Raw genomic sequence first — 26585 nt, 5'->3', positions numbered from 1 at the left:
CCTTAATTAGCCCGCCCGTTTAAAATGGCGGCACGGATCTGATTGTGGGCAGCGATCGGGCCCCCACTACCAAACAGAAAATTCAGCCCCACGGTGCAAATCTTGAAATGGTGAAAACATTTATTCTTTTGGCCGGTTTCCTGTCTCACTCCTTTGATTTCTTGATGTTTGATGCTCCTTTGATTTCTTGATGTTTTGTTGGATTATTGCTCCCCCCGTCATACACCTGACTCCAGGCGCTGACCCTTATGGCTGTTATCCTGTTGGGATCGGACTGTGTGCGGTAGCTCTTACCTGGAACACTGAGTTCCTCAGGGTCAAAGAATTCAAATTCTGAAATGTCCGAGGCCAATCGTTCAACCATTAAATGCAGGGAATGAACTTTTGCCTCTATTCCTCACAGCATCTTCCTCCCTTTTATGCCCCATGATCCCAAACTCAAACTGAAACTTATTCTCACCGAACGCCTTCGGGGAAAAAGAACTGGGGGAAAAGAACAGGTGGGATGAAGAATGAATGGGAAATGGATCCTAAATGAGGGAGAGTTTGAGTAAGCAACGCTCTTTCTCTCACAGTTTGCCTGGAAATTTCCTTGGGGGTTTTTGTGCAGTGTTGCCATAACCTCAACCAAGATATGGGGACAAAAGCAGGGGAGGAAATAAATACAATAACTATCACTAGAGAAAAAGTACTAAGGAAACCAATGGGCCTAAAGGCCAATAAGCCCCTGGACCTGATGGGTTGCATCCTGGGATATTAAAGGAAGTAGCTACAGAGATAGTGGATGCACTGGTAGTAATCTTCCAAGAATCCTTAGATTCTAGAAAAGACCCAGAGGATTGGAGAATAACCAACGTAACAACCTTATTCAAAAAGGGAGACAAAAAACAGGTAACTATAGGCCAGTTAGCTTAACATCTATCATCGGGAAAATGTTAGAGTCTATTATAAAGGGCAGAGCATTTAGAAATACATAATCTCATCAAGCAGAGTCAGCATGGCTTCATGAAGGGTAAATCATGCCTGACAACTTTATTAGAGTTCTTTGAGGAGGTATTAAGCAGGGTAGATAAAGGAGAACCAGTAGATGTAATATATTTGGATTTTCAAAAGGCGTTCGCTAAGGTACCGCACATATGGTGTTGGGGGTAGTATATTAGCATGGATATAGGATTGACTAACTAATAGAAGACAGAGTTGGGATAAGGGGGGCATTTTCAGGATGGCAACCTTTAATTAGTGGAGTGCCACAGGGATCAGTGCTCAGGTCACAATTATTTACAACATACATTGATGACTTGGATGAGGGAAATGAATGTAATGTCACCAAGTTTGTAGATGACACAAAACTAGGTGGGAAGGCAAGTGGTGAGGATGACACAAAGAGTCTACAGGGAGATTTAGACAGGTTAACTGAGTGGGAAAAAACTTGGCAGATGGAATATAATGTGGGAAAATGTGAGGTTATGCACTTTGGCAGGAAGAATAGAGGAGCTGAATATTATTTAAATGGAGAAAGACTGCAGAAAGCTGCAGCACAGAGGGATTTGGGGGTCCTCGTGTATGAATCCCAAAAAGCTAACATACAAGTTCAGCAGGTAATAGGGAAGGCAAATGGAATGTTGGCCTTTATTTCAAAGGGAATGGAGTATAAAAATAGGGAAGTCTTGCTAAAACTATACAAGGCACTAGTTAGACCACACCTAGAATACTGTGAACAGTTTAGGTCCCCTTATCTAAGGAGAGATATACTGGCATTGGAGGCAGTCCAGAGAAGGTTCACTAGGTTGATCCTGGGGATGGAGGGATTTTCTTATGAGGAGAGGTTGAGTAGGTTGGGCCTGTACTCATTGGAGTTTAGAAGAATGAGAGGCGACCTGATTGAAACATATAAGTTTCTTAGGGGGCTTGACAGGGTAGATGCTGAGAGGCTGTTTCCCCTTGTGGGAGAGTCTAGGACCAGAGGGCATAATCTCAGAGTAAGGGGTTGCCCATTCAAGACAGAGATGAGGAGGAATTTCTTCTCTCAGAGGGTAGTCAATCTGTGGAATTCTTTACCGCAGAGGGCTGTAGAGGCTGGGTCATTAAATATATTCAAGGCTGAGATAGACAGATTTTTAATCAGTTAGGGAATCAAGGGTTATGGGGAAAAGGCAGGAAAGTGGAGTTGAGGATTATCAGATCAGCCATGATCTCATTGAATAGCGGAATAGACTCAATGGGCCGAATGGCCTACTTCTGCTCCTACGTCTTATGGTTTTATGTGTTGGAATCCACGTACACATGGATAAAAGTCACAGAAACCCTCCCAGTCAAACGACAGCAGCAAAAGCAGCTCCAAGGAAATTCTCGGTGTTCCAGGTTCTAATACATCCAGAAGCGGGTGGATTACCCTGCAGGGGGCTGGGTGCAGCAGGGGGTAACAGTGCAGGCAGTGATTTCTAGACCAATCATTTCAAATATTGGGGTAAAATTTCTGTACAGGTAACTTTGGGACACACATCCAATATGTTCAAGGAAACATCAGGAGAAAGGGAGCGCTTGGCCACCACCATATCTTGCTCGGGGTCACCCTTGTTCTGCAGGAAGAGGGGGAGCAGGACATGAGCTTGGGGTACTGGACAACCCTCCCCCTGTGAACCTCCTCCACCAGGACCTGTCCACTCCCTCCCTTGGTCCACTGTGTGCCAGGCAGTGCACTCCACACCTTCAGTGGGAGTGGGTGTGAGGAACCCCACATATAATTAATGCTCCACAAAAATTGCACCTAATCAGCACTTGAGTGTTAAACCCGCAGGTAAGGATCTCCGGGCAAGTTCGAGTTCTGGCAATCAGTGATTAGGACCAAAATTACATGGTAAAGTTAGACTTTAAAACAGGAATGTCTCACTAGTGCCACACCTCGTTCTCACTCTCACACCAAAATAATCTCATTCATCTTTCAAACACAATTTGAAATGTCACAACTTTTTGCATTTATACCTTTTCTTTATTTTATGGTTTTTATGCCCTATAACTGGTGTCAGGTGTAAACAGGCGGTGGTATTGTCTGTGACATTTCTCCATTAATGAATAGAACTCCAGGTGCAGCCGTACAGTCACACTGAATGGTCATTGGGAGGAAGGGATGTCAATGGCTTCTCCTCCTTCACCCTCTAAGATCGGGGAGTCAGAGTGAAAGAGGAAAGACAAAGAAAGGTGCATTGAAAGGATTCGAGATGATGGCAGGCACACCAGCCGGTGAACTCTGTTATTATTCAGTCCCGCATAGGCAGAGCCTGTCAACATTAGTGTCTCTGAGAGCGATTTGAAGAGAGTGATGTTTCAGTTGCAGTGCTCAGTACTTTCTGTCTGTATTGGGACCTGTGGGCACAGCGCCAGTCATAGTTCTCTTCCCACTACAGAGAATCTCTCCTGGAACCATTACTGTCGCCGTCCACTTTCTCCTTCTCTGTCGATTCATGTAATAGACTCTTCTGCGAACTCTCGTTCACAGTGTTCTGTGAACGGTCAGTGCGTGAGTCTACAGGAGCTGGAAGAAAGAGAGGAAGGTAAAGACAGTATTAGTATTTAAATTTCAAGGAAATGTGTGTGTGTGTCTGAGTGTGTGTGTGTGTGTGAGACTGTGTGCACATGTGTGTGTGTGTGTGACTGTGTGTGCGCGCGCATGTGTATGTGTCTGTCTGTGTTTGAGTGTGTGTTTATGTATGTGTGTGTGAGACTGTGTGTGTGCGTGCATGTGTATGTATGTGTCTGTGTTTGAGTGTGTGTGTATATATGTGCGTGTGTGAGACTGTGTGTGTGCGCGCATGTGTACGTATGTGTCTGTCTGTGTTTGAGTGTGGGTGTATGTATGTGTGTGTGTGACTGTGTGCGTGCATGTGTATGTATGTGTCTGTGTTTGAGTGTGTGTATGTATGTGCATGTGTGAGACTGTGTGTGCGTGCATGTGTATGTATGTGTCTGTGTTTGAGTGTGTGTGTATGTATGGGCGTGTGTGAGACTGTGTGTGTGCGTGCATGTGTATGTATGTGTCTGTGTTTGAGTGTGTGTATGTATGTGCGTGTGTGAGACTGTGTGTGCGTGCATGTGTATGTACGTGTCTGTGTTTGAGTGTGTGTGTATGTATGTACGTGTGTGAGACTGTGTGTGTGCGTGCATGTGTATGTATGTGTCTGTGTTTGAGTGTGTGTATGTGTATGTGCGTGTGTGAGACTGTGTGTGTGTGTGCGTGCATGTGTATGTATGTGTCTGTGTTTGAGTGTGTGTATGTATGTGCGTGTGTGAGACTGTGTGTGTGCGTGCATGTGTATGTATGTGTCTGTGTTTGAGTGTGTATGTATGTGCGTGTGTGAGACTGTGTGTGTGCATGCATGTGTATGTATGTGTCTGTGTTTGAGTGTGTGTATTTGTATGTGCGTGTGTGAGACTGTGTGTGCATGCATGTGTATGTATGTGTCTGTGTTTGAGTGTGTGTGTGTGACTGTATGTCTGTGTGTGACTGTGCATACATGTGTATGTATGTGTCTGTGTTTGAGTGTGTGTGTATGTATGTGTGTGTGTGAGACTGTGTGTGTGCGTGCATGTGTATGTATGTGTCTGTGTTTGAGTGTGTGTGTGTGACTGTATGTCTGTGTGTGACTGTGTGCATACATGTGTATGTATGTGTCTGTGTTTGAGTGTGTGTGTATGTATGTGTGTGTGTGAGACTGTGTGTGTGCGTGCATGTGTATGTATGTGTCTGTGTTTGAGTGTGTGTGCATGTGTATGTATCTGTCTGTGTTTGAGTGTGTGTGTGTGTGACTGTATGTCTGTGTGTGTGTTTGAATGGAAGCTTTAATGTGTTAGCCCCGTATTTCCCTTCATTATACAACTCAGCCTGAATTTGGTTTGAGCCCATAGTGGGACAGTCTATAGGGGTTTGATGGTCTGAATTATACAGAATCATGCAATACTATTACCCAGGTGCCACTAGTACAGTCTTTTTCTCACTCTTTCATAGGACACAGACATCGCTGGCAAAGCCAGCATTTGTTGCCAATCTCTAACTGTTCTTGAGAAGGTGTTGGTGACTCTCCTTCTTGAGCTGCTGCAGTCCCATCTGCTTTAACCTCAACTTTTCTGTAGTGGTTTGATACAACTGAGTGTCTTGCTCGGCCATTTCAGAGGCCAGTTAAGAGTCAACCACATTGCTGTGGGCCTGGAGTCACATGTAGGCCAGGCCAGGTAAGGACGGCAGATCTTTAGTGAGCCAGATGGGTTTTTATGATAACCGATGATAGTTTCATGGTCACCGTTACTGAGGCTGGCTTGCAATTCCCAATTTATACTAATTAGTTGAGTTGAAATTTGAATCCGTGTCCCTGGACATTAGCCTGGACCTCTGGATAGTGACATTATCACAAGACCACCATCTCCCCTTTAAGGGTGGACAAGCTGTTTGATTGCAGAGATACTAGTGAGAGTGAGTCAGAGCACACCAGTATTGAAGCAGCCAGCATCTCAGGCAGCTACAGCCACATGGTAACAACCTCCTGCACAAATCGAGATGATTAACCAGCCGCCATGCTATCATTCATAAGCCAGTGAAGGATATCAGCAGAGTGTATATAAGGACATGTACATATAACAGAATATTTTACCATTTGATTTCGCATTTCCCAGATAACGTACCTATTGAGTTTAGCACTGACTACACAAATTACTGGAAAGATTTTCCCCGAAGTCTGATAAGAACATATTAAATAGGTTTCAAATTTCCTCCCTTACTCACTCGGCATATGTTAGAGTCTGATTCCACAACCATTCCATCGCTCAGTTAATCTTGTCACGGCTCACTGGGTACAGTGCACTGTAATATCAAGCCCCACTGTTCCCCGAGCCATGACAAATGTGAAAAGTTTGATTAAACCACCAGATTGCCCCAATTCTACCTAACTGTTTAATTTAGGTTAACATAATACGAGCACCAGGTTTGTAACCTTACTAAGCAAATAACTGTTTATTGAACAAACTGTTGTTGACCAGTGTCTCTTAGTGATTTTTTTCCCCTTTGCCTCTTGACAGGGGTTTTCAGAGAGAGAGCAGGTTATAGAGATATGAGGAGAAAAATCCAGCTAGCTATTATTGTAGAATTACTGGAATCTTCCACACACAGGAGAAAGAGGCTTTAGGTCTTGTTCCTTTCAAGTCAGGAGCTATTCTGCTGCACTCACACAAAACCTGGCCACCTGGTCATGAGCCAATTAAAATGCTATTGTCAGGCAGCTCCCTTGGTCCAGGACTCCTTTCCAGCACCATCCTGTCTTTCATGGCACACTCTGTTCCAGGACTGCAACATTGTATATATCTCTCATCCTGTTCTAGTGGACAGGTCTTTCAACTACAGCCATTGTACTTCTAATTCACAGTCCAACAGAAAATAAAAAGATATGTTCCTTACAATGTCCTTACCCCAAAGGTCGTTCTTCCCATGTGAGATTGACCAGTGAGTGAGAGATGACCAACAGGCCCAGAGTAAATGTTATTAGGATAATTGACCCATTATGAGTGTCAGGCAGGATTTCTCGGCATAAGAGGGCAGAGAACGTTAGAGTCCACAATGGTCTTATCCTCAACCAAGTCCAACTTTCCACTAGAGTGGTCAGGCACAGGAAGCCCAGGCTGATTTGTTTGTTGTAACCTGGATCTTGGAGACTCATTGTAACATCATGGCTGGCTCAGTATAGAGGGGGCCTCAGGTCTGGCTGGGCCATTCGCTGATCTCAGTCACTCAGTCCCCCACACAACATGAGCCCCGGGTATTTTTTAGAGTTAAAGCCTCAGAGGCATTTTCTGACCTTGTTCCCCAGGGTTAGACTTTTACTGTAATTTTCCCATTGGGTCCCAGTCGCCCTGAGAGACTAACTGATCCACGCAGACATGTTCACAGAGGTAACTGAAAGAACTGTAGAGTCTTTACTTACTCTCGCTGTCTGCTGTAGCCTTCTCTGCTGCCTCCACAGTTTCACAGGGCAGTGAGGAATCTATATGGTGACAAAACAAAAAGATAAAATATTAAACTTAATGAGATTCTATTTTGAATTGCTTCTAATCCCTGACTTTATGCGACATTGAACAGGTACTGCCTATTTTCTGATTAATTTTCCACTAAACTCCAGTTCTCACTGCCTATTCCAGTTGTTACATTTGCGTCATGACCTCAGTGATGGCATGTCGAATGTAAATCCACTGCTTGCGAAATGCTTTGAAATGCCCAGGGGGTGAGTTAAGTACAGTCATTTTTAGTTTTAAAAAATTTCAATCAGAATCTCATTTATGAAAGTGAACTAAGTATATCCTTCCACCACCTGCAAGTCCCCCCCCACCCCCACCCCCCAAAGTCACTCACCATCCTGACTTGCAAATATATCGGCCGTTCCTTCACTGTCGCTGGGTCAAAATCCTGGAACTCCCTCCCTAACAGCACTGTGGGTGTACCTACACCACATGGACTGCAGCGGTTCCAGAAGGCAGCTCACCACCACCTTCTCAAGGGGCAATTAGGGATGGGCAATAAATGCTGACCTAGCCAGCGAAGCCCACAATGAATAAATTTTGAAAATCATCATGTCGAGTTTAATAAAAGGCATTTTGTTCTAAGTCTCAGGATATTGATACTGAAGATGTATTTATGAAAGACACAAGAATGCCTGCATGTTTGTATTCTACGGGTGACTTGCCACGATGGTCTCCAGCTCCGACACTAGTTTTTACAGTCACATCGTTAGCACAATGTTTACCTGCTTGACTTTGAACAGGTTAACCTTTTCTAAAGAGTCATTCGGGGAGTTCTGACAGGCGGGCACAGCCATGCTTATGGGTGAATGTAAAGACTCAGGGTAGCGCTGGGGGAGTACTCCAGTGTTTCCTGCTCAAAATCAGCCAGGGTTTCAGCTTCCGATGACTATAGAATGAACCAAACTGGAAAAGTGTGGATGTGTGGGCTGCTGAAGAGGATGTAATCAAATTCATCTGTGATGTACTTGTTGGTTCAATAATCTCCCAATATTTAATGTCTGGACTCCAGATTGTGAGTGGCAAATAGCTGCTCATGGATATGGTCCCCAGCAAGAATCTAGGGTTGAGATTGGTCTACGCTCGCTATGTGGAATGGATCACAGCTCCAATGGAAGGGGGAATCAGTTGTGGTGTAGAACACAGTGCTTTCTGTGTGTAATGTGGGCACAGCGCCAGTCATAGTTCTCTTTCCCCACTACAGAGAATCTCCCCTGGAGCCATTACCATCACCGTCCACCTTCTCCTTCTCTGTCGACTCATGTGATAGACTCTTCTGCGAACTCTCATTAACAGTGCTCCGTGAACTGTCAGTGAGTGAGTCTACAGGGGCTGGAAGAAAGAGAGTAAGGTAGAGAAAGTACCTGTGTTATAATCCAGGCATCACTCAGCCTGCTTATTGCCACCTCCCTCACATCATCAGGCTCCACCCCATGTCTCAGCTCATCTGCTGCTGGAACCCTCATCCATGCCTTTGATGCTTTTCTAAGGCACATCTGGCTGATCTCCTACATTCTACCCTCCAAAACTCTGCTGGCCCGTGTCCCAACTCACACCGAGTCCTGTTCACCCATCACCCCTGTGCTCGCTAACTTATATTGGGTGCCTCAATTTTGAAATTCTCACCCTTGGTTTCAAATCCCATGGTCTCACCTCTCCCTAACTCTGTAACCTCCTCCAGTCCCACAACCCTCCGAGGTCTCTGAAATTTCAGTCCCTCTAATTCTGGCATCCCCGAGTTCCATTGTTCCACCATTGGTGGACGTGCCTTCAGCTGCCTGGGCCCTAAGCTTTGGAATTCCCTCCTCAAGCCTCTCCACCCCTCCATCTCTCTCCCCTCCTTTAAGGTGCTTCTTAAAACCTACTCTCTGACCAACCTGTTGGTCATCTGACCTAATATCCTCTGATGTGGCTCAATGGCATATTTTGTGTGATAACCCTTGAAGCACCTTGGGACGTTTCGCTGCATTAAAGGTGCTATATAAATGCAGGTTGTTCTTATTTTACCATTTAATTCCATAGGACAAAGTGTGAGCGTGTGTGTGCGTGTGTGACTGGGTGTGTGTGTGTGAGTGAGTGTGTGTGTGTGTGTGACTGGGTGTGTGTGTGTGTGTGTGTGTGAGTGTGTCTGTGTGTGTGTGTGTGTGAGTGTGTCTGTGTGTGTGTCTGAGTGCGTGTGTGTGTCTGTGTCTGTGAGTGTATGTGTGTGTGTGTGACTGTGTGTGTGTGTCAGTGTATCTGTGTGTGAGTATCTGTGTATGTGTGTGAGAGTGTGTCTGTGTGTGTGTGTGAGTGTGTGTGTCTGTGTGAGTGAGTGCGTGTGTGTGTGTGACTGTGTGTGAGTGTGAGTGTGTGTGTGTGTGTGTGTGTGAGAGAGAGTGTGTGTGTCTGAGTGAGTGAGTGAGTGTGTGTGTGTGAGAGAGAGGTAGTTTGGAAGGGAGGAATTTGTGGTTGAAGTATTGGTGAGGCGCTCAGCTCACAATGATTTAGCTGGTCGTCAGGTGACTGTGTTTGCTCAGTTAAACATGGAAATGAGGAAGTGATTATCTGAGATTTCCATATCCTCCAGAAGATGTGTGATTCTGGTATCTCACCCCAGCACTCAGCAATCAGGTACATTGAACAGCAGGAATGTGTTCTATTTACCCCATCAATATCCTCTAAGCTAGCCAGAAAAAGTGCCGCCTGGTGACGGGATGAAGGGGATGAACTGAAATGGTGGGGCTGCAATTTTAAAGAGTGTAAAGATGGAAACAGCTGTGCCTACCCTCAGCATTGGCTGCAGCACTTTCTGTTATCTCCACACTTCCAGCCTCTGGCTCTGTGTCTATCAATGAACAGGAGTCAGAAAGGTCAAACATTATACTCAGATATCCAACTCTTGCAAAGTTCTCACAGGAGACATGACAACTCCGACAAATTCAGCTTCTCCCCGAAATGGCAGCGTTTATCTGGAGCTGACCCTTGCTGGAGGAGCTGGATTGGGACTGGGCTCAGTTTCCTGCTGCTTCATCACTTGGGGACAGACAGTAGCTCCACACACTCCCTCTGGCTGCTGTGGGCTCATGGTGAACATGGAGATCAGCCCCAGGCCACTTCCCCCAGCACTCGCCACTTTAAAACAGGAATCCCACCAGGGTTAACGCCCCCCCACCCCCCGACACAAATTATAAACAATGCAGCCTTACAATTCCCAGATACACCCCGGGTAAAATTCAACCTCATGGAAAAGTCACCGTGGTATTTTTGGTTTAAAACTTTGCAATTGTTTAAATACCTCATGGAGAAGTCAGCCTTAGTTTCTCAGGGAGCACAGGACACATCGGCCTCCCCCTCCCCCGCCCTCCCCGCTCCCCTCCCCCACTCACTCCCCTCCCCCCCACTCCCCTCTGCACTCCTTCCCTCCCTCCTCCCCTCCCCCCATTCACCTCCCCGCTCCCTTCCCCTCCCCCTCCCTACTCCCATCCCCCCCACTCCCCTCCCCCTCCCCCCACTCCCCCCTCCCCCCCCACTCCCCTCTGCACTCCCCTTCCGCCCACTCCCCTCCCCTCCCCCCATTCACCTCCCCGCTCCCTTCCCCTCCCCCTCCCTACTCCCCTTCCCCCCACTCCCCTCCCCTCCCTCCTCCCCTCCCCCCATTCACCTCCCCGCTCCCGTCCCCTCCCCCCCCCATTCACCTCCCCGCTCCCCTCCCCTCCCCCACCCCCACCCGCTCCCCTCCCCCCCCCACCCGCTCCCCTCCCCCCACTCCCCTCTGCACTCCCCTTCCCCCCACTCCCCTCCCCTCCCTCCTCCCCTCCCCCCATTCACCTCCCCGCTTCCTTCCCCTCCCCCTCCCTACTCCCCTCCCCCCCACTCCCCTCCCCCTCCCCCCACTCCCCCCTCCCCCCCGACTCCCCTCTGCACTCCCCTTCCCCCCACTCCCTTCCCCTCCCTCCTCCCCTCCCCCCATTCACCTCCCCGCTCCCTTCCTCTCCCCCCCCACTCCCCTCTGCACTCCCCTCCCCCCCACTCCCCTCCACCTCCCCCCTCCCCCCTCCCTCCTCCCTCCCCACACCCCCTACCCGCTCCCCTCCCCCTCCTGCTCCCCTCCCCTCCCCCACTCCTCCCCCTCCCCTCCCCCCTCCCCTCCCCCCACCCCTCCCCACTCCCCTCCCCTCCATTCACCCCCCTCCCCTCCCTGCTACCCTCCCCTCCCCACTCCCCTTCCCACCTCCCCCCTCCCCTCCCTGCTCCCCTCCCCCCACTCCCCTCCCCCCACTCCCCTCCCCTCCCCCACCCCTCCCCCCACCCCTCCCCCCCCACCCCTCCCCTCCCCCCCCACCCACCCCTCCCCTCCCCCCCACCCCTCCCCCCACTCCCCTCCCCTCCCCACCAATCACCTCCCCTCCACTCACCCCCCTCCCCTCCCTGCTACCCTCCCCTCCCCACTCCCCTCCCTGCTCCCCTCCCCCTCCCCCACTCCACCCACCACCCCCCCCCAACTACCCTCCCCACTCCCTGATTCCCCACCAACTAACCTCCCACTGCCCCCAACCACCCACCACTCCGCCCCCAATCCTACCCTTCCTGACTCTTTAGCACACAGGGAATGAACAGGAACTGGCATTTCCCACATCCACTTCTATGTCAAAGCGTTGGATCCATCGGCCTACCCAGTGTCTAACTTCAATCCTTACCAACGGGACCTTCTGAATGATGAACAAGGATGGGGGATAACAGAAATCTCCCAGTAGATGGGGTGGTGAAGAAACATTGTGGTCCCTGTCATACCTTTCCTGACTTTTACAGGATGGGAATCGAAGTTCCTCAGGATAATCTCGCTCATCCACTGAGACCCCTGGCCCACCAGCTGATAAGCTGGATTTAGCTTCCCCGGCCCTGGGAGAACAGCAGGAGACCCACCTCACTCCAAACGGGGGGAGGCCTGACCAAATTAAAGGCCTGCAGGCCCTTAAGTGGCCAACATTGGCCTGCCCCAGGGTTCAGGACCTCGGCAGCAGGAGCCCCGCCCACCGAGAGCAGCCAGCCAATCAGAAGCCGGCAGTCCTCTACTGCCCGTCAGCGCCACCAGGGGCAGGGGGCAGATGCCGGTAATGCACCCACCAGGGGCCCAGGATCAACCGGGGGCCCAGGCCAAAGGTGAGCGAGGGGGGGATGGGAGGGGTGGTGAGGGGGAGTGGGGCGGGGTCACAGGAAAGGGGTTTGACAGCGAAGGGGGGGAGGATGCGGGGATTGGGCAGACTTCAGGAGGCACAGGAACCCCATGAGGGTTGGTTAGAAGCTTTGGGCTATCACTGAATCCTGGTGGGCTCGGCGATAACGACGGGTAAGGGGCTGGTTAGTGAGCCTAATTAACCGGCGGGCCGGCGGGTTCCCCACATCAGCCCATTCCCACCGCTGACTAAACGGGGGGGTCGGGTTTCCTGTCAGTGAGGGAAATGGGGTGCACGGCTCACCCTCTACCCTAGTGATGGGGGAGGGGGCACAGGCAGGGGCTCCATTGCATCCACCCTGACGTCACAGGTCATCAGCAGGTTCGCTGTCAGGGTGTTTTACATTAGAGATAGCGTTCCTTTATTGCGAACATTAAAAAGTAAAACCATTCAACTCAGGCCTGTAGGCCTGTGCAGAAACATCATCCTATTGGCTACGTCTTCCTATCCGAATGATTTAGTCTCAGTGTCAACTTATCGATGTCTTACCTTCAGACTCATCTCTGGATTCTGGGCCCATCACTTTCTCCAGGTCTGGTTCAATACCTACAGCATGGCAGATAAACGACAGCAGCAATAAGCTCTGAGAATGGTTACTGCACGAAGCAGGCCATTCAGCCCGTTCTGTCCCTGCCGGCCCTCTGGTCTGTGTGGTGGGGGGAAAAGTCATTCATAACACACCTGATTGCATCACCTCTCTCTCAGTCTAGGATTTAAATCTGATCGGTCAGGATTCTGTGTGAAACGAGTTCAGGTTCAGTTCAAGTCCTCACGGATATGAGCTCACAGCACAAAACTGCCTCGACCTTCCCAAGATTGGAACCAAATGTTAACCTTGCTGGAAGGAACGATGGGATAAATGTCTCATGAGACAGATAAATGTCACTTTGGTGCAATGATGGTGCAGAAGCTGGAGCTTAGAGATCGCCAGGACAGACGAGACGGAGCTTGGCCCTGTATCCAGTCACAGATGTAGGGGTGATTGATACTGACACGTGTGCTCCCAATGCAAAAAAACACTGACAATCAATCATCTCGATGGGCACACAATCCACAATAAAGGTTAACTGCATTAGAAATGAATCTCAGGCTTTGGAATCTGTCCTGTTCCAATTCTTTTGCAGGTGTTCCAATGCTAGCACATCCATTAAAGCAAAGTACATGAATCTAAACAGCTCCCTATGCTCCTGAGGAGGAAGCAATTGTAAAGAAAGTCTGGAAGTGTCAGGATAGTAGGATCATGAATTCTCAGGTACTTTATACAAGCAAGAAGCAGGAGTAGGCCATTCAGCCCCTCGAGCCTGCTCCGCCATTTAATAAGATCATGGCTGATCTGATAGTTACCTCAATTCTGCATCCCGCCTACCCCCAATAACCTATCACCCCCTCGCTTACCAAGAATCTATCCACCTCTGCCTTAAAAATATTCAAAGACTCTGCTTCCAGCACCTTTTCAGGAAGAGAGTTCCAAAGACTCACAACCCTCTGAGTGAAATTCCTCATCCCTGTTTTAAATGGGCGACCCCTTATTTTTAAACAGTGACCCCCAGTTCTAGATTCTCCCACAAGAGGAAACATCCTCTCCATATCCACCCTGTCAAGACCCCTCAGGATCTTATATGTTTCAATCAAGTTGCCTCTTACTCTTCTAAACTCCAGCGGATACAAGCCTAGTCTGTCCAACCTTTCCTCATTAGACACCCCACCCATTCCTGGTATAAGTCTAGTAAACCTTCTCTGAACTGCTTCCAATGCATTTACATCCTTCCTTAAATAAGGTGACCAGTACAGTTCACAATACTCCAGATGTGGTCTCACCAGTGCTCTGTATAACTGAAGCATAACCTCCCTATTTTTGTATTCAATTCTTCTCACAATAAACAATAACATCCAATTAGCTTTCCTATTAACCTGCAGTACCTGCATACTAACCTCTTGTGATTCATTCACTAGGACACCTAGATCCCTCTGCATCCCAGAGCTCTGCAATCTCTCACCATTTAGATAATAAGCTTCTTTTTCATTCTTCCTGCTAAAATGGACAATTTCACACCTGTCCACATTACACTCCATTTGCCAGATCTTTGCCCACTCACTTAACCTATCGATGTCACTTTGTAGCCTCCTTATGTCCTCTTCACAATTTACTTTCCTACCTCTCTTTGTGTCATCAGCAAATGCAGGTCATTTATTTACATTGGAAAGTGATGTTGATGGGCAAAGACATAAAAGGCAGGACAGCACCAAAGTTAAAGAGAAGTCAAGGTAAAATCAGCCACTTGGGGTTGTCAAGCTTGGGTTTTTAATGTCTGAAAATCACGGCTTTGAGACTCTAGGAAAGAATGGAGTTGTGTGATGGGTTTCGATTTAAGTGTGACTGAGCAGGAGTGTACAGAGTAAAGTATTTGGCTGTCAGGAAAGATGGAAATTCAGAGGCTTGCTGCCCAGAATCTCAAACAGAGGAAAATAAGGAAGCCTGGGATGAAAAGATAGGTTGGAGGCTTGAAGTAAGAAGTGGAGCAACTTCTATCGGATGACTCTGAAACTTGCATTCATTTCACAGAAATGCAGTGAGGTATCACAAATTCAGGTGCAGGGGATTAACCAGATCCCCAAGACACTGAACCACATCTCATTCCATTCCCAGACAGATTGGTACCTTGGACAATCCCATCTGCTCCAATGTTTATGTCCCCAAACACAAACTGGATCTTTTCCGTAGCTTGGATCTGGTCAGAGGAACCATGCAAGGCGTTCTGCAGGATGTTCTTGGCAAATTTGGCCCTGAGAGAGTCTGGTGCTGTTTGTTTGGCTTCCTCAGGGTCTGTGGGGCCCATTAGATCTCTCCAATCTTGCACGGCATTTTCCTTACTCAGGATCATCATTAACGAGGGACCTCTGCAGGAGATGGAGAAAGGACAGGAATCATTGTCGGCATTAAAGTAGCTTTAATCAGCTCTCCGTCAGAAAGGGCATGTGGCTACTCACCCAAAGTGAACAGAAGCAGGGAGTGACCTTGAATCTTGCACACACCGGGCAGGATTTTGCAGCTCCTCCTGTGGCAGGATTTTCTGGTCTCGCTCGAAGTCAATGGAGTTTAGAACGGCCCGTCGCATTTTACTGCCCTACCCCTGCTGTTTGGGGGGATCGGGGGGGCATAAAATTCCACCCACAGTTGACTTTCCACTGCACAACCTCCAATATGGCAGCCAGGAAGTACTTGCCCCAAGAGGACACAGAAATCCACCACCTGCCGTCTTGTTAAAGGTTAAGGGATCGCAGTGCAGTGAAATAGGCAATTGCATGTGGAAATAAGGGGTCTAATACCAGCTGGAGGCCCCACACTGCATGCCTGAGGCAACTGGGAGACCAGGGGGTTCCAGGCGACTGGGAACTTGCTGGACAGCCAGCGAGAGACCCACGTCAGCTCTCCTGGGGAAGGCCCACCATCACAAGGGCCAGTCAGGCACTAAAGTGGCCAGCAATGGGCCTTCCATATGAACTAAGACCCCGGAGGCGGAAATCCTGCCCCCTTAAGAGTTGTTGGCCAATCAGAAGCTGGCAGCTGTTCTTTGTCATCAGTGCCAACAGGCAAGGGTGGGGGGGTGGTGGCTGTCGGCAATGCGCCCACCAGGGGACCAGGATCACTGAGGGGCCCCAGGCCACAGGTGAATGAGGGGGGCCTTGGGGAGGGCGTCACTGGCTGGGGGCGTGGGTGGCATATGTGGGTCGAAAGAAAGGGTGAGGCTCTCCGCGGCCACCCCTTTTCCAATGCCAGGTCCTTCAATCAGAATGTGGAAGGACCCTCACGATCTCACATTACACGCTCACCGTCTGTCCCCTTTACCCGCCCACCAATCACTGCCATTACCCCCTCCCCCACCACTGCCTCCCAACCCAGATACCCTCACTTTCCAGTCTCACTCCCATCCTTCCCAGTCACCTCCTGACAACCTCCCGCTCGCCCCTTTCCCCCCGCCCCAAGCTTCCTCCATTACCTGAGGGTCGCCATTGGCCCAATCTTCAACCGTGACCAGCTCGCAAGCTGCCTGTTGCTCTTTCCAACTCCCTGGCTTGATGTCAGTGAGGCCTGAGTCCCGATGTCATTGGTGCACCAGGCCTCACTAGTGAGGTGCAGGGATCCTTTGCTGTTTGACTGCTAAGTGCAGAACCAAGCCTCAGCATCCGCTCACCTAAACAGGAGCGGGAACTCCGGACAATCTCCCCTTTACCTTCTCCTGATACTGGGCCTTTTAAAATCTGTGTCTTACTGTTGCCTCAATGAAGGTGTAACTGGGAGTTAAATTAATTAGGGGGGTTTAGAAGTTATTGTGGTAGTAATTTATAGACACATGTGTGTGCTTAAAAATCATTTTTCTTGTTAATAAATGTTTAATCCAGTTTTGTTAAACCCTATAAGACTTGGGGGGGTCTTATTACTACTGAATTCAAGACATACATCTCAAAGTTTATACAAGTGGCTAAACAATTGGTGGCAGTTGTTTCAAGTTTCCCTTTAGGATTTGAACAACTCAGCATTTACCATCAGCTGTGCCATAACAGGACAGTGATTTCAAATCCCATCATGCCAGAATGTGAAATCAAGTAATCTGTGGGCTAGGACTAGTGGCAATTACCATGAATATTCCTAAACTGTCGTAAAAAGTAGGTCCACTAATGTTCGTTGTTACATTCTTGGTTCTTAATAGTCTCAGTAAATGCTGCCATGTTTGCATCATCCATATCTCAAGAACCACATTTTTAAAAAGTAGTTACGAATGGAAGGATAGTCCAGACAAGAGGAAGTCACTGGCCCATTAAAGCTCATCCCTCTCGTACCCACAACTAATTGCATTCTGAACATCCAATACCTTTGTCTCTACTGACATTGATTGGCAGGTTATTCTGAATGTTTATCATCCTTTGAGTTAAAAAAAAATCTTTCTAATAGCTATGTTTCTTGCCCCTCTCTCCGAGTTGCGTGACTATAAACGGATGCGGGGAAAGGACATGTAACTGGACCTCAGATCAACTCAGCCACAGGGACTGAGTGGCCTCGTTCCTGTCTGCTATTTATATAATTGTATAGTGTCAGAGAACATTGTTTATTTGGTTAAAAAGAAAACCAACAGAAACAAGCAGAAAATAATGTTCAGTTGAATCATAGTTTCATTTTCCCTATCCTTTTCTCCGTAGCCAGCTATTACTTTATGTTTCTAACCACATTGATAGCTTGGCTCCATATTAGTTTCCTATGGATGACTTGTCTGTTGACTTCAAGGATAAGCCAAAAGCTAAGATGATTTTCTTAGTACCACATATAATTCTAAATTTGCAATGTGCCCGCGGGATTCTATTCATGGGTTGGCTTTTGGAGCCTGGGCAACATGACTGACGCAGAGTTGGCTGCAGCAACCAACTTGTTGACCTGAGACATGAGCGATGAGGGTAGAGTCATTGAATCATACAGCACAGGAGGAGCCCACTCCGCACACCGTGCCTGTGTCAGCGCACTGCACGCACACCATGCCTGTGTCAGCGCACTGCACGCACACCGTGCCTGTGTCAGCGCACTGCACGCACACCGTGCCTGTGTCAGCGCACTGCACGCACACCGTGCCTGTGTCAGTGCACTGCACGCACACCGTGCCTGTGTCAGTGCACTGTACGCACACCGTGCCTGTGTCAGTGCTATGACACAGCTTTCCAATCCATCTCACATCTCCACTCTGTCCCTGACAACTTGCAATTGCTTTATCTTTTTGAGCGTTTGTCCAGTTCCCTTTTGCAAGCTACTATTGAATCCACTTCGGCTGCCCATTCAGGCAGCACGTTCCAGATCACAACAACTCACCGTCAACAAAACTCCCCTCATCTCCCACTCTGGTTCTTTTGCCAATTTCCTTGAATCTGTGTCCCCCTGGTTACCGACTCTCCTGCCGCTGGAAACAGCTTCTCTTTATTCAACCTCTCAAACCGCTCATAATTTTGAATACCTCTATTAAATCTAGATAAAAATCAGAAATATTGAGGTACACAGAGCATTAAAACTTACTCAGACATATAGTCAACCAACTGGTCAAAGAATGGTTTGCTCTTGTGTTCCTTGTAGAACTCTTCCGCCATCTCCCTGCTTAATGTTTTCTCATCAGTCTGTGATATAACGAAGCCTGCTTCTTCAATCTTCTTTATAATCTCGGCTGCCAAAGTCCAAAGCAAATGCACACAAAATATTTAGCGGTTCAGTAAAAACTGGTTCTAAATTAATCTATAAGGTTACAAGAAGAGCTGGTGCGAGGGAGAGAAATGCAGCAGTCAATGTTTGGGTGAAACTGAAACCAGGTTGTTAAAAGTGAGGAAACAATAATGTTGCTTTTTGTCCCCTGTTGGATAAAAGTTAGTCTGTGTACTACTTTTTAAAGCCTTCATTAACAAGCTCAGCCAATCTCCCAAATGCAATACCTCAAAAATGTTTTTCACCTGTTTCTGGGTAATTCGGTTAAAATAGAGGGAAACAGATTTGAGTCAAAACTCTCATGTACCGGTCAGTTCAGCAGTGACAATCTCTAATGCATTCAACTAAAAATGTTATCCTTGTTTACGATTCTCTCCATGGCCTGGACGCATCCTACCCTTGCAATCTCCTCCAGCTTTCTGTGTTAGTCCAGACCCTCTGCCCTTCTTCATATACCTCCCTCTGTCCACCAATGAGATACAACCTTCATCCATCTGGGTTCTACACATTGGAACGGTGACCCCAGATCTCCCCAACTTGTTACATCTCTCCCCCGGCCTTCAAAAATCCTTCTCAAAATCTACCTCCCTGACCGATTCTTGGGCGATTTTCTTTTCCTACTTGACATTCTGCCTCTGTGAGATGCTTTAGGATATTTATTGCCTTGAAGGAGCTGTATCAATGGAACTCATTGCTCTTTGATTTCATGATTAACGATGATTCCTCAGATCCCAACAGAGCAGCAGCCCTTATGTTGTATTAGATCATCAAAGCCCATATTTCCCTCAATTTACCTCGGTGTTCCTCTAGAACATCGGGTTTGATGGCAGCCAGTGTGTGCTCCATCGAGAAGAAGAATTTCAGCTCCTTTTCTGCTTCCTGTGGTGTTCCGCTACCATGCAACTGGTTAATTGGAATAGTTTCCACTGCAAACTGTGCGCGCAGGCTACAGAAGGAATGAAACAAGCACATTAAAGTAGAACCACATAATCCTTCCCACTAGGAAATTCAGAAATATTTTCGGAAAGTCTTCTATCAGAAAAAAAGATTAAAGATTTACAACTGATCACACCACAGTTACAGAGTTTAATCTCCTTCAGCAAAGTTGCATCAAGAATTCATAGTGTCATGAAGCTATTAATGTATATAGCACTAGTGGAAAATAATTTTCTTTTAAAATAGAGGTTGAGTCTGTGGGTGTGTCTTAATGGGATTAAAACCAGCTAGTCTGGGTGCTTTGATATGTACTAGTTTTGATATGTAAGAGAGATGGCGTGCAATTGCATTTTTTGAATAGAGCATTCAAGAAGTGGGGTGAAAACTTGATGCCTTTCTAGCAGCTACCAAGCCATATGTTTATATTACTAATCAAATTGGTACAATGAAAGGGGTTTTATTGTTTGAGATGTTTAGTTCAGAGGTTGGTGATACAATGAGAATTTACATTCAATGGCGGTGGTAGGTATAACTTCAGCAGTTTTCGGGTGTGCAGAGCAGAGGCAACGTGAGATCAAAAGGCAGCTGTAAGCCTCCAACTGGCTCCACAGGAACCAAAGTGAGAAGAACCTCATTTTGAATTTGTCAGGTGAAAATGCTTTGCCTGGTGTTTGGTTAAGTCTACGGGTTGCTGTTGCTTTAGTGAAGATTAGTTTGGGGATTTGTTAAGGTAGTAATTTGAAGCCGTGTGTGTATATATATTTTAACCTGTGTAAATTAATAAAATGTTTCAGTTAGTTTAATGTAAAACCTTGAGAACTGGTGGTCTGATTCTTGAATTTAGAGTTGCATCTCAAACATAACACTTAAAATTATAGGTTATGACAGTTGTTTAAAGTTTCCCACTGGGATTTTTAAATAACTCCACTTTACCACCTGCATCGGTCATAACAATAATTCTGATATAACAATAAGATGCAGGGTGAAGCTTCATCTACACTGTCCTATCTACTACTCCTAGGTTCAATATAGCCCAGGGTGCACAGTAAAATTTGACAGCTGAGGAGGGTTGTAACAAATTAAATAAGCACAAAGAGCAGTATTACTGCCCTCTGTGTGTAAGTTGAGTTGCACAGCCAGGAAAGACCCTGGGTTTTTGCACCAGTGCTTATTACTTCCACAGTTGGCATTGCCTCCAGAACTGGCAGGTTGTCTGTCTCTTTCACAAGGCTCCAAACGTTCAGAGAAAGCAGTGTCACCTCATTTACATCAGAGCATTGCTGCCAAAGTCAGAGTTGCCACTGCTGGCATCGCACCCTATTAGCTTCCCCACCACGCAGTGAGCAAATCTGCTGGGAGCTCACACTTGACATTTTCACTCAATTTATCAAATGGACCGAGATGCCAGATTCTTTGCACCATTTCAGTGTTTCGCATTTTACTTTGCAAAGAAGTTGACGAAAGGTTTCAGCTGATTACTGGATACTGATGCATTTCCAAATTACAATAACAGACCACGCACTCTGCACAGGGCCCTGCATTTCTTTGATCCACCACACAACAAAGAGCTTCTGCCGATGTTTCCTTAAGGGATACACTGTTTATACTGCCCTCCAGCTGGGTTTCTCCTCCCGAAGGCAGTAAGTTGCGTTGGGGGTGCAGGCCCGTGAGTACAAACAAGCTCCCCACACCTTGTCACACGTGAGCTGAGACTGTGACCTGCCAGCGGGCTGCTTTAACATTATTGTTGGTTGGTTAGTTTGTCCTCACCCAGCATCCCTACACCTGCACTTGTGAGCAAGGGACATGAGTCAGTAATCAGGACCATCAAATCTGGAAGGTTTGGTTCCTTCCTGTGGCCTGGCCTAAAAGCACAGCAACTAATTTAAGCACCTTTGTTACTGTTGCTTTGGCTGGGATTAAACAAACTCAGTGTAGGTGATAAATCAAACCTTGACTCCTTCTGGACCAGATGCATCTTCCCATTGATTATTGGAGGAACGATCAGGCAACTGAATCGGAATAGTACAATGTTGTGTAGACGGCATTAAACATTCTTACCTAACTCTAAAAATATAACCACTCCCAGAGATTACAAAGAAAATCGCACAGTTAACTGAAGGGACAAACCTTCCAGGGGATTCCTCCTTTGCCCGATGCACATCCTTTGGTCCCAGCAACTTCCTCCAGCGTTCAACAGCATCTGTGCTCGCAAGAGCCAAGGCCAACACAGGCCCACTGCAACAGAATACAGATTAACTGGTGTGCCCCACCTAAAGGTTACTGAACAAAAAACCAATAGGTTTCTTAACAATATTAATAATTGATTTTGATGAATGGAGTTCCAATCAAGGGCTCAACAAGATGGGAGACCACCGGCCATTTGTTCTGGGGGTGTCTGCATCAGAGCTTTGAGGAAACATTTTCTCCAATCAAAAGAAGACATCTCAGGTGCTGAAAGGGTTGGGGGGGCATCAGCTCTGCTCAGGGGAGACGCCACTCATCTCAGCCTCAGACCCTACGGACAGAATCACATCCAGGGCTGGTCATGGGTTGTTGGAGCTTCAGCAGGATCAAGCCCTGACACATTTGTTCAGTGCAGCTGCTCCCTTCAGCTCCCACTAGAGCCAAAGGAGCCAAGGACAAAAAAAGACCCTGTCTCCCCAAAGGAGACTACCTAGCCTCCAGGCGAGGCTTCAGATTGGCTACCTTGGTGTCATAAAGGCTTGCGGCCTTACAGAATTCTTCAAATGGTCTGACAGCTTCTCACACGAGTTGTGCTGAAGCTTCTTTGTAAAGACCACATTTTCAGAAAAGAGCCGGGCCGGAGTGGGGCTGGTGCGGACTGGTAGTGCTCACTGACACTCTCTCTTGATAAAGGGTTGTAGCTGAGGATCCAGCATTCTGCCCAGTGGCTGGGGGATACTGACATTTCTAAGTAATTCTTCCAACAAAGATCTGTGCCAACAACAAATATTTATGTTGCTAAAAGTCATCAATTCAAGAAGGCAACTTTATTGAATTAATCCACAATCTCTACATTTCACCCCAGTAAGTTCAGCTCCGATTTGTTAGCATGTTGAAGTGATTAAAAGCAGCCTGGGAGCAGACACACTGTACAGAAAACACTCTTATATCATACAATGACAATCTGCTCCAGTGACATTAGGAATAGATTTTTTTCAGCGTATCTCCACACACACACACACACACACTTTTTCCTTCCCCTTTGGGGAAGTGGCTGATTATTAACCCATTGAAAACCACATCATGAATGCTCCTTCTGTGGCCTACTGGTGGGGATTTGAACCCAGAACTTCTGGTCCAGAGGTAGGGAACTCTACCATGGGGCCACACAACCTCCTGGTTTAGGAATAGACGAACGGTGCCCACACATTCAATGCTCCTCATAATATTAAAACAGGTCGGATTGAACATTTTTAAATTGTCTATAAGCTATCACACACTGTAACCAGGGATACCTGAGCTGTATCAGTAACGAAACAATATTTCATAACATTCCTGACTATGAAGCCATCCAGTGGGATATATCGTGAGTTAAACACATCAGCTGGCATTATTACAACAACCTGCATTTGTATAAAGCCTTTAATGTAAGAACATGTCCCCCAGTTGGGGAGTTGGCAAAAGGCACAGTCCAAATCAAGGTTTTCAAAGGAGACCAGGGAAGTTGTAAAATGAAGACGACATTTCAGGCGGCTTCCTAGACAGTTGGTCCGAGAGAGTTAAAAACCCCAGCAGCGGGTAAGGTTGAGCTTTGCGATTTTGGCAGATGGATAAAGGGGTTTGATAGAAAGGAGTGAGATCAGGACGGTGTTTGACAATGCTGTGGAGATGGTGAAGCGTTTATAACGTAACAACGTTGATAGCCTGTGGCATTTGTTATAGCTAGTTTATTGGCTACCAATTAGAAAATAAACATTTAAATATTTTCTGACAAGTGATGTGGTGGTAAAGAGTCCTCTGACCATCAGTCAAAGGTCTAGTCAGATTAGCTTCTGTACCAATTGTGTACACCAGTGTATGGCCTCCCTGTGAGACAGTTTGGCAATTCTTCAATATATTACGTCCTTTAAATCTACCCAAAGGCTGCAGGATACTGACGAGGGGCTGGTACCTGGTCATGTTCTGAAGGAGAGCTGGGAAATAGTCTTCCTGTGTGTTCTCCCTGTAGAACTCATTAACCTGTTTCTCCGTCAGCACAACCTCCTTCTGCAGGGCAATCATAAAGCCAGCTTCTGCAATTTTCTTCAGGATATCATCTGCATGTCAGGGATAAAGAATTAGTATCAGACAGATCAATGTCGGTGCTGTGGGATCACAAACATCCTAAGATTCATATTTTTATCATGTCAGGCTTTTGTGTAGTAAATACTATAGTGAATATAATCGTGCAGTAAATACTACAGCAAATATAATCGTGCAGTAAATACTACAGCGAATACAGTCATGTAGTAAATACTATAGTGAATATAATCGTGCAGTAAATACTATAGCGAATATAATCGTGCAGTAAATACTATAGTGAATATAATCGTGCAGTAAATACTATAGTGAATATAATCGTGCAGTAAATACTACAGCGAATATAATCGTGCAGTAAATACTATAGTGAATACAGTCATGTAGTAAATACTATAGTGAATATAATCGTGCAGTAAATACTACAGCGAATATAATCATGCAGTAAATACTATAGTGAATATAATCGTGCAGTAAATACTACAGCGAATACAGTCATGTAGTAAATACTATAGTGAATATAATCGTGCAGTAAATACTACAGCGAATATAATCGTGCAGTAAATACTATAGTGAATATAATCGTGCAGTAAATACTACAGCGAATATAATCGTGCAGTAAATACTATAGTGAATATAATCGTGCAGTAAATACTATAGTGAATATAATCGTGTAGTAAATACTACAGCGAATACAGTCATGTAGTAAATACTATAGCGAATATAATCGTGCAGTAAATACTACAGCGAATATAATCGTGCAGTAAATACTACAGCGAATACAGTCATGTAGTAAATACTATAGTGAATATAATCGTGCAGTAAATACTATAGCGAATATAATCGTGCAGTAAATACTACAGCGAATACAGTCATGTAGTAAATACTATAGCGAATATAATCGTGCAGTAAATACTATAGCGAATATAATCGTGTAGTAAATACTATAGCGAATATAATCATGCAGTAAATACTATAGTGAATATAATCGTGCAGTAAATACTATAGCGAATATAATCGTGCAGTAAATACTACAGCGAATACAGTCATGTAGTAAATACTATAGCGAATATAATCGTGTAGTAAATACTATAGTGAATATAATCATGCAGTAAATACTACAGCAAATATAATCGTGCAGTAAATACTACAGCGAATATAATCGTGCAGTAAATACTATAGCGAATATAATCGTGCAGTAAATACTACAGCGAATATAATCGTGCAGTAAATACTACAGCGAATATAATCGTGCAGTAAATACTACAGCGAATATAATCGTGCAGTAAATACTACAGCGAATATAATTGTGCAGTAAATACTACAGCGAATACAGTCATGTAGTAAATACTACAGCGAATATAATCGTGCAGTAAATACTACAGCGAATATAATCGTGCAGTAAATACTATAGTGAATATAATCGTGCAGTAAATACTACAGCGAACACAGTCATGTAGTAACTACTATAGTGAATATAATCGTGCAGTAAATACTATAGCGAATATAATTGTGTAGTAAATACTATAGCGAATATAATCGTGCAGTAAATACTACAGCAAATATAATCGTGCAGTAAATACTACAGTGAATATAATCGTGCAGTAAATACTATAGCGAATACAGTCATGTAGTAAATACTATAGTGAATATAATCGTGCAGTAAATATTATAGCGAATACAGTCATGTAGTAAATATTATAGCGAATATAATCGTGCAGTAAATACTATAGTGAATACATTCATGGAGTAAATATTATAGTGAATACAACTGTCTAGTAAATATTACAGCGAATACAGTCATGTAGTAAATACTATAGTGAATATAATCGTGCAGTAAATACTACAGCAAATACAGTCATGTAGTAAATACTATAGTGAATATAATCGTGCAGTAAATACTATAGTGAATATAATCGTGCAGTAAATACTATAGCGAATATAATCGTGCAGTAAATACTATAGCGAATACATTCATGGAGTAAATATTATAGTGAATACAACTGTCTAGTAAATACTATAGTGAATACAGTCATGTAGTAAATATTATAGCGAATACATTCATGTAGTAAATACTATAGTGAATATAATCGTGCAGTAAATCAGTCGTGTAGTAAATATTATAGTGAATACAGTCATAGAGTAAATATTATAGCGAATACAGCCCTGTAGTAAATATTATAGCAAATACAGTCGCATACTGAACCTCAGTGCTTTCACTGGCGATGATGGTATACACAGTCACACTGTCTTGGAAGCAGAAAATTTGTATGTCATTAACGGTCTGAATTTATTCTTGTCCGTGAAGCTCCAGTCCAATCCCCTCGCTAATTGTATTGGGTTCAGGTTTCATTAGTATGAGTCTGAGAGTCAACTGGCAAACCCAAAGCCATTTCTGGTTCAGTGCTCAGGAAATGGTCCTCACCTTTTTTCTCCTTTAAGATATCTGGCCTGATTAGAGCCAGGGTTCTCTGCACCCGCTCATCCTGCTGAACCTGATGCTGGGCCTCAGAGGAAGCTCCAAAGTGGGGGAAGAAGAAGGCTAGCTCTCTGCTGGCCTGGTCCTTGTCATCACTGCCATGGACCGCATTGTATACATGTTCAGTCCCATACAGAGCCCGGAGACTTTGGAACAAAATCCACAGAGAGTTAGAAAGCCTCGACTCAAAGCCTGCGATCATGTCAAGGTTACTTTTCAAAGCAGTTAAACAGTTAAAATTAACATTCATAACACTTGCCATAAATACTTCTGCGTTTTATTTTCAACAATTTTTATTTTATTTAAGTTGAAGGTGAATTCTCATTTGGTCCCAATCCACTGTCAGAAGCTGCATTAGGAAGCAGGCAGGAATATACTATTATTTATACGGAGTGCTGGA

The 26585-nt window shown here is 45.8% G+C and overlaps 1 protein-coding gene across 1 annotated transcript in view; it reads right to left on the bottom strand.

Moving 5' to 3' along the window:
• Positions 1-2998: 2998 nt before the first annotated feature.
• Positions 2999-26585, bottom strand: part of LOC144686946 (thioredoxin domain-containing protein 6-like) — a 52369-nt gene continuing 28782 nt past the window's right edge. Inside the window, exons 10-19 of the mRNA XM_078552790.1 lie at positions 26132-26331; positions 23582-23726; positions 21574-21681; positions 19302-19453; positions 18328-18472; positions 14932-15170; positions 12762-12818; positions 9824-9883; positions 8284-8388; positions 2999-3532 (exon numbers count right to left, since the gene is read on the bottom strand). Coding sequence (XP_078408916.1) covers positions 3399-3532; positions 8284-8388; positions 9824-9883; positions 12762-12818; positions 14932-15170; positions 18328-18472; positions 19302-19453; positions 21574-21681; positions 23582-23726; positions 26132-26331 — 1345 coding nt within the window. The 3' untranslated portion in view covers positions 2999-3398. The remainder of the gene's footprint in view (positions 3533-8283; positions 8389-9823; positions 9884-12761; positions 12819-14931; positions 15171-18327; positions 18473-19301; positions 19454-21573; positions 21682-23581; positions 23727-26131; positions 26332-26585) is intronic.

The sequence above is a fragment of the Cetorhinus maximus genome, chromosome 11, assembly GCF_964194155.1.
Source record: "Cetorhinus maximus chromosome 11, sCetMax3.hap1.1, whole genome shotgun sequence".
Taxonomy (NCBI): domain Eukaryota; kingdom Metazoa; phylum Chordata; class Chondrichthyes; order Lamniformes; family Cetorhinidae; genus Cetorhinus; species Cetorhinus maximus.
The sequence above is the reverse complement of the archived record's forward strand: the minus strand, read 5'-3'. Positions and strand labels throughout refer to the sequence as shown.